Genomic DNA, 9226 nt, shown 5'->3' on the forward strand with positions numbered 1-9226 from the left:
CCTTTCCCTACGATAGCTCTTGTTGTGCATTTGCATCTTCACGTACTCTTCCTGTGTCCCTTTAAATCGTACATCTTGTTGTGCATTTCAAATACAATTCATTCCAGTGGCCGAAAGACTTGTAAGAGATTGATTCAAAGTACACTGTCAATCGGTCGGGTTTTGTTCTCATCCGATTCCGTGTTTAATCGAAAAATTCTGTTTGGAAAGTACAAATGAAATTTAAGGGTTACAATTATTGGAGTGGATTTTTTTTTAAAAAAAAGGTTGACACGAATTAGCATTTGGCGATCTAACCATTTGAAATAATAATTGCAAATTGATTTCGTGTTTCAAAATCCTGTTTTAAACCCGGTGTGGGTTATCTAATCATATTGTAACAGTGGCCTTATATTTATGAATGCTTTTTCTTGCTTTAGGTGTCCAGTAGATCTGTTCCCATCGCACGCTGCCACCTTTACAGGTACAATAATGTGTGACAATAACGCTATTTAATTAAACAAGCGATAGATTTTTTTTTGTGTGTGTGTGTGTAGTTCTAAAGCACTGTGAAAAATCAAAATGCCCATTGAAATAAAATCAGTTCGAGATTTGTGCAATTGTACCTTAACGAGGTCTTACCTGATAAAGTCACTGAAATCATTGTACAATCTGCTGGATAGTGTCCTGTGCAAAGGAATGTTGCAACCGAGATCTTGGCGAGGAGCAGGATTAAAGCAAGAAAGTCATCAATCACAATGAAAGGTGTCATTTAATTAATTTATCGCTCATTACATACAAACAGCTGGTTCTGTTGTTACACGTGTCATGGTTTGAAGATAAATATCTGTGTGGAAGGTATAGGATTTATACAGTTTGGGGTGAATTACTGTTTAACCAATGGTTTTGATGTGAATCTTTTGTTGTTCCTGACATCTGTCTCTAAGGTTTTATCTTTTGCAACCAGTACTAATAGTCCTGTTTCAAGGTCAGATTAATCTTTCTAAATGATTATAAATATCTTTCATTATGAATAGGTATCATAGCGTCGCCGAGCAGTTTACTTGAGCACTCGTGAGCATTGCAACTATTTCCAAAGGCAAACAAGAAGCGTACAGAAATAATCCAAAACGGCTGATTTTAATCCTTGAAATATTTTTTCTTATAAGACATGTATCCACATCCTGTACGAGTTCACAAATCTAATTTGAAATGCAATGAATTCGCGTTTTTATTTTGGTTGTCAAAGGGGGTGGGGGGGGGGGGGGGAGAAGATTATTTAATACATTTTATTTTCTGAAATAGTACGTGCGTTTATAATTTTATGATCGCTTGATGGGAGTTTTTTCCCCCCCACAAGTAGACTTGAACGACCAAATTAGGAGTTGTTTGGATCACTATTATCAGTCAGAATCGTTTGCGTGGTCCCTTCGCGAAAATGGATCCATATAAAATGCCTTTCCGCGGAGGAACGAATCCACCTCGACCCCAAATAGACTCGCAGACAGGTCGCTACGACTTGAGACGCCAGATGTCGCTCTCAAGCTACGACTTGCAGAGAGGGCAAGTCAGGAACCGACAGCGAATGCCAGTGTGCAGAAGGCAGGAGAGACTTCGGTTGGATTTAATGGCATTAGATTTGGCTCGTCAGAATAATTAGCACAGCATTATTTACAGCAATTGCTTGCCCCTGGGTGTAGCTGCAAATAAAGACAACAAACTGACTCGAATAGTTGTCAGCTCCCCCCCCCCCCCCCTCCCTCACCCCACTCCACCCCCCCAACCCTTTTATGTCTTTAGGTATTAAACGACACGTATACGCCATGACTTTATTTAGGTTGTAAAACGCACCCGGAGTGACTTCACGCCGGAAAGTGAGGAGCAAAATATCTTCTTGTAAATATTTCCGAACCGAGTAACGTGGGGGAGTGAGTTCGCTCTCTGTGGAGTTTCCAATTGCGTTCAGGGCGAGTTTATATTAATTGCATCCCTACCCAAGCTGGCGTCCTCCAGTCTGCAAAACTCACATCGTTTAATGTTTAGCAGTGCCACATCAAAACTTCAGATAGTTTGCCTTGCCATCAAATAAAACTTTAGGTTGCTTTTTATTTTTTTAAAAAAAAACCCAATTCGAATCATTGTGATTTTCAAGGTTTTCGAAATATATATACATATATATATATATATATATATATACATATATATATATAACGCGCACACAGTGCTTTAAGAGATAAATTGTCACTTTACTCAACCCTAAGAATAATGCATTAATTGTACGTTCTCGATTCTTGTAATACCAGTCGAAGCCCAAAAAAAAAATTGGTACAAATACAACCACTAAGATTATCATTATATCATTGTATCAACCACTAGATTATCATTGCATTAACAGAACTTATTGATGGTCCGAAACAAAAAGAAATATATTTCCTCCCCCCCTCTCCCCCCCCAGGATGTTCGCTTGGGCTCAACTAATAAAATAAAGCAATCGCTTTAACTTTCTTTATTCGGGTTCTCGCTTTGCTGTCAAAGGCTAACGTTTGAGCAAAGAATCTCCAGCGCATAGTGGCGCCCTCACGTTTATAAATCGTGCAAAAAAAAAATGTGGCATTTATCAGTCTGGAAGCAGATGTGTTATACGTACGTTGGTTTTAAACCGTCATAAATATTTATTGTAGCTTCAGCATTTTGAATGACAAAAAAAGTATGATCGCGAATGGACTGAGAGACAAAGAGGCAGTAGCACATTTCTGTCAGACTGAAACCTACTGTTGTTTCAAGTTCTGACGCACAAAACATTACACTTCTAATAATATTGCAAGGGTAACAGTGGGCTGGCTGGCTTTCACTCTTCCAAACAGTGTAACGTTTCAAAAAAACTTGTTTTCTTGGTTATTAAATTAAATCGAGTTCCGAGACTGATGAACCAACTACTGCTTAACTTTAGTAAATACATACATGCTTTGCTCTGCGTGGGAACACTAAAGTAATCGAGTCAGTAACACTCTAAGAATAAGGATTTGAAGGCTTCCAAAGCCTTCCAATATTCACGTAAATTAGAAATGCAAAGCTTTGCGCGCGTGTCATCTGGTTTATTTTACTGTATTTCTGATCATCACTTTAAGTCTTCTCTTTCTGTCTCTCTCTCTCTCTCTCTCTCTCTCTCTCTCTCTCTCTCTCTCTCTCTCTGTCTACCCTTCTCTCTCTCTCTGTCTATTTCTCTCTCTCGGCCAAACTGATATGATGGGACAATTGTTTGACCTTAAAGGGGCCAAAAGCAATACAAACTGCGCCTTGATCATTCAGCTGAGAATTGTAACCCCGTGGCCTGTCGTGAGATGGGGCCAGTGTGATTTGCTTTGATCTCCCCTGGTTCTGTGTCGAAAACAATACTGATTTCTGCCCCACACCCAGTGAGCAATGCATTCCAGAGAAACAGCCAAACAACCAGCCACCAGAATCACTGGCGTTGACTTTTGTGCATTTCCCTAACTACCACCCCACCTTCCCCCCACCCCTCCAAACTGTCACTCGCAGAATTATCCATAACAGTCTATGTTCAACATGACAGTTCCTTTTAAACTCCCGTTTTACAACCGAACACCCATTTGTAAAACTCTTTTGTTTAGACACATTTCCTGTTTGTCGCGTTTGTATTTTTTTAAAAAAAAGGGAAAACGAGGTTTGCCCATTCGTATTTGTGGAGCCATATGCTTGCTTGTTACAATGAATATTAAGAGAGAGAGAGAGAGAGAGAGAGAGAAGGGGGAAAAAAACACTAAGTAAATAAATGCTTTAGAATTTTACTGGGAGGTAAATGGACAGATGCTTCAGAAAGCGTTTAAGAAAATTCTCATCACATTTGCTGTGGTAACCAAACCAAACCAAACAAAACAAAAGATAATTAAAACTATTTTCTTTCCAATAATTACCTTCTGGTCAATTTAACTGTATGGAGTTTGAAAGAAACTGGGCAAATGAGATCCCAGTCCCAAACGTGTTCCCATGCCTGAGCCCAGCCTGTAATTATTCGTTTGGTTTCATTTGCTTCAGACGCTGCAGTGAGTAATCACAAAGAAGTCAGAGAGCATCCTTGAACCTTTTCAATACCCAAGCCAGTGATATTCAAATAACGTTTAAGGGCCATTTGACTGGGAACATAAGCATTTCAAATTCAGCATTAGCATACATTTGCTTCGTTTGAAAAGCAATGAAACAGTTGCCTTTCCTAACACACACACACACACACACACACACACACAAAAAAAACCCCTCGGTTATCAAATCGAGTGCCCCCAGGTTTTTTTTTCAAACGCTTGCATTTTATCATGAATCCCTCTTTTCGGCGTTTGACATGCAAATATATCTAGTTAATTCGAACAATTAAAATTTGATCTTCAAGGGAGCTTTGTGCCACCAGAAATCTCGAGAGTTTTGCTTGGACCAGCCCGCAGAAAGTTCACGGGAACGAATGATGTCTGAGAGATTAATTGGATATTTGATAAGACATGAATCTCGGATCGGGCATACAACACTCAGGGGGCTGGTGTGTGTTCCGAGTCAAAATTAATAACATTTAACAAGCTTTTCATTAAGGCGTGAAATGTCTGCTATGGGGTATTAACCGCTCGGCGTATTCCACAGAGAACTCAACTATACTTCAGGCTTAAGGGAATTTTAATCGTATTGCATGTCAGATGTATACATACGTGCTTGTAAAAATGACATAAGATATACTATATTAACCCGATAGGTCCATGTCACGATATCGATTCTCTAATAAACCTAATGATAACCAGCACCTGGATTTGTTTTTCATGCCGATTTACCCTTTTTCGCTAGTTTCGTAGTTATTGGCGTATTTAAAGTTGCAAGGTCAGGCACAAATTACTTTAAAATACATGGTCTGTAATGTTTTTTTTTGTGTTTTTTTGTTTTAAAAAAAAACAACCATGACATTTCGATTTATGTAGAGTGGTTTTAATAATGAAGCCATGTTCCAAGTTTGCACTTGCACACTTTATTTATACAGGTAAATGCATATAATTCCTTTAAAATATGCGGCGCAAGTGTTTTTCTCTCTCTCTGTTCATATAGTAAGTAGTTCGATGAACGATTTCATATTTGATAAGTGTATTACATACTGACTTTCACAAAGTGCATCGAAATCAAAATAATGTCTCGCCGAATCCCATAAGAACCGGTCACAAAATAGTTTTTCTGATCAAACATTTACAAGAGAGACAGAGAGACAGAGAGAGAAAGATAGAGAGAGAAAGATAGAGAGAGAAAGATAGGTAGAGGAGGAGGAGGAGGAGAGGGGGAAAAAAAAAACACAGGACGTTTTGAACTTCATCTGTACACATAATCTTAAGTCATTTCATAAATGAAAGAATTTGTCCCAAAAGGGGCGGTTTTTTTTTTCGATGTACAATTTGCTCACCTTTTCCTGGGGTTTTTGTTTTAAAGTCGCAGTCTTCGTGACAGTAAAAGACTTGGGGGGGGGGGGTGGGTGGGGTGGGGGGGGAGGGAGGGAGGGGGACTCCAAGCACTGCACATAATAAACTTATTATTTTTTTTCGGGGAGTGGGGGGACATATATAGTTTGAGTGTTTTGTTTTGTTCCCCTTTTTTTTAGAGAGGAGGGGGTGGGGGGGTGGGGGTAGGTTTAGGAGTCGTTCTGTACTGGAGTGGCTGCCTTGGTTACTCTGTTGGAGTGCACAGCTTCCAGGAGCAGGTCCGGTGATTCGGATCGGGGGGTCTCCAGGTTACTGGTGTCGGTGTCGCTGTCGCTGCCCTTCTTGCCCCCTCCGCCGCTGTGCGTTTTGATGTGTTTGCTGAGGTGGTCGCTCCTCATGAAGCGTTTGTTACAGACCGGACAGGCGAAGCGCTTCTCTCCCGTGTGCGTCCTCAAGTGTCTCTGCAGCTCGTCCGACCGCGTGAAGCGTTTGCCGCAGAACAACCAGTTGCACACGAACGGCCGCTCGCCGGTGTGCCAGCGCAGGTGGGCCTTGAGGTGAGACGTCTTACCGTAGACCTTCCCGCAGCCCGGGATGTGACAGCTGTGCAGACCCTTCCTCCTCAGGCTGGCCCCCGCCGGCCCGAGCCGCTCGGCCTCTTGGCAGTTGGGGCAGTCGCAGGTGGCCCGGCCCGAGTAACGCCGGGACGACCTCGCCGAGCCCCCTCCTAGTCCGGATGGGGTGGAGATCATCGAGCTGCCCGAGATGGCAGCCGAGGCGGACTCGGCGTTGTAGGACGGGATCATGGACTTGAAGCCTTCCTGGGCCAGCAGGTGCTGCCCGGTGGACAACAGGTGGGAGGCGGTGGAGCCGATCCCGGTGGAGCTGAAGGCGGAGTGGCTGAGGGTGGAGAAGTCGGCGTTGTAGCCGCCGAGTTGGGAGTGCAGCGGCCCCTGGGCGGTGCCGGAGTGCAGAGTGGACTGCAGGGCCCCCGCCGGGTTCTGGACGTCCAGCCAAGTCGGGTTCGTGTGAACGTCCCACCAGGAGGAGCCCCCACTGCCGACCTCGCCCGAGATGCTGGTGTGGAAACCCGACTTGTACCAGGACTCGTACGGGTGGGCCATCCCACCCGCGGGTACATCCCCTGGAGAGACTCAGCCGAAGAGTGGACCTTGGAGATGAAGGCCGACTGCCCGGTGTCTTGCGAGTTGACGTTGGCCGACACCGAGTTGGAGAAGAGACTGTACTCGGCGCCAAAGGCGGACGACGTGGGGGAGGTGGAGGCCAAACAGAAGGCGCTGCTCCCGGAGCCGCCGTTGACCGAGAAGCTGTTGGCGATGGCTCCCGAAGCCCGGGCGCTGCCCACACCGAATCCCGACAGACCCGAGCCCAGGCTGCAGTTGGAGACCGATCGCTTCCACGGATGAAACCCGCCCTTTCCAAACGCACCGGACTCCGGCAAAGTCGTCAACGGGCTCGTGTTCCCGATCTTGTTGCAGGTGGCGGCCAACATGGCCAACGGGGTGGTTCCGAACCTGGGCTCTTCCTGGGGGTGGGGGGGGGGGGGGGTGGGGGGGGGGAGGTGGGGTGGGGTGGGGGGGGGGGGGAGAGACGCTCTGATCAATAAGGTTTTCGTTGGGTCACAGTCCCATCTCAACGCGGACAGGGGATGGGGGACACTCATCTCCAAACCCCATCGCCCCCACCCACCCCCCACCCACCCACCCACCGGGGCCCTCCCCTCCCCCCTCCCGCCTCCCGCCGCCGCCGTGGGAGATGGTTTCGGATGAAGCAAAACGCTTCACTCAGTCACTCAGTCACACAGTCAGTCACTCACTCACACAGAGGCAGATTTGTTTGTCTTTTAGGTTGATTTGTTGGGGAGGGGGGGGAGGGGTTGGGGTTGGGGGGTGGGGGTTGGGGGGGGGGGGGGGTGGGGTTGGGGGTAAATAAAGGGGAGAAAAGAAGATGACTGGTTTTTTTTTGGGGTGGTGGGGGGTTGAGGGGGGGGTCCAACAACAACAAAAAAAACCACAGCGCAGATCTGCGCAATCTTTAGTAAGTATTTGTTCGGCAGTTACTGAACGTAAAAGTTTGCACAACTTACCCCAAGTATTGAAGTTGCCATGAGGGTGTTTTTGTTCTCGTGGTTCTCGCTGTGTGTTTATATAATATATATATATATGTGTGTGTGTATATATATATATAGTGTGTGTATATATATATGATGTAAACGGAAACTCGCGTGGATAAGAGTGCGAGGAAGGATGGATGGATGATACCACTACACTCACTGCCTTGTTCTGCTGACGACTCGACCCTAATTGTAGCGGGTGTGGGCTTTGAAGTGCCGCTGTGCCGAGCCCTCGGCCAATCAGACCTTTTTATTGCGTGGAAGAGCCCCCCCCACCCCCCCTCCCTCCCACCCCCCCTCCCCCCACCCCACCCCCCGGGGGCGAGCAGTCAGCCACTCAGGCAGCCCCCAACTCGCCGGGCTGCACCGGGTGGCCACCAATCGGGGGCTCGGAACGCGAGCGCAACCGGGCAGCCAGTGTCAATCATGTGCCTGGATCGGCTGCACCAACCATCTCACCCCCCACCCTCCCCACTCCCACCCCCACCCACCCCACCCCACCCCCACCCACTCCCACCCCCACCTCTGGCTCTCTCTGTACACTGAACTTACTGTTAGTGCAACTACACACACCACCCCCTCCCCACCCACCACCACCCACCGCCCCCACCCCCACCACCCCCAGCCCACCACCCCCACCCCCACCCCCACCACCCCCAGCCCACCACCACCAGCCCACCACCAGCCCTGGCTCTCTGCACACTGAACTTACTGTTGTTAGTGCATCTACACACACACACACACACACCACCTCTCTCTCTCTCTCTCTCTCACACACACCACACACACACACACTCACTGTCCTTCCCTTCGGTTTTGATTCGTAGTTTCTACACATGCACAAGAAATCCCATCCCGATGAGAGAATGAGTGAGAGAGGAAGAGAGAGAGAGAGAGAGAGAGATGTGTGTGTTCAGATGCTGCACATTTTCAGAAGAGTACACACACACATACAGAGAGAGAGAGAGAATGAAGAGGGAGAATGGGATGTCCTAACTTGTATGTTTTTTTTCCCCTTTATTAAAATAACATATTACCCTAAGGGCAACAGGCAGATAAATCTGTTTTACTTTGCGTCAAATGCAAAAAAAAAATTAGGGATAGAGAGACGGAAACGTGCCACAGAGGAGATTTTTTTGGGGGTTAAAAAAAATAAGCTCCAAATAGGTTCACAAAATAATTTGTGTGAGGATTTTACTGTAAAGATCTACTTACGGTTTATTCGCGAATATTATGAATCAGACTTTTAGCACATGTCCAGGGTTTAAATTGTGGGTAATACTCTGAGGTGTGTTGTTGCTCTATCCCGTGCAATCAACGTGTTATCCTGACATGACAGGACAACGCTCCCAAATTCCCATCCAACTTTAATGTGGGAATCTTTTTATTCAAGTGCCACTCTTTAATCCAGTAACTACATTTGCTGGAGTAATAATAATAATAATAATAATAATGAATAATAATAATAAGAAGAATAGTACCTTAAATGATTTCTTTCCACACAACGTCAATGTTTGCGTGAATTTGTCTTCCAGTGTGTGTGTGTGTGTGAGTGTGTGTGTGTGTGTGAGTGTGTGCGTGGAGGCGCTGCTAATCCTCAGACCGTTATTGGTGTGAGTCGTATGTAGTACAAATGTTGCGGGAGGAATCG

General features: G+C 45.9%; 1 protein-coding gene across 1 annotated transcript; it reads right to left on the reverse strand.

The window, feature by feature from the left end:
- Window positions 1–5650: 5650 nt before the first annotated feature.
- sp9 (sp9 transcription factor) lies at window positions 5651–7569 on the reverse strand. Its single transcript, XM_042336434.1, is given in 3 exon segments — window positions 5651–6570; window positions 6573–6987; window positions 7549–7569. Coding segments are annotated over 3 exon segments (1356 nt in total).
- Window positions 7570–9226: the final 1657 nt, after the last annotated feature.

This window comes from Callorhinchus milii, unplaced genomic scaffold (genome assembly GCF_018977255.1).
Source record: "Callorhinchus milii isolate IMCB2004 unplaced genomic scaffold, IMCB_Cmil_1.0 Scaffold6, whole genome shotgun sequence".
Taxonomy (NCBI): domain Eukaryota; kingdom Metazoa; phylum Chordata; class Chondrichthyes; order Chimaeriformes; family Callorhinchidae; genus Callorhinchus; species Callorhinchus milii.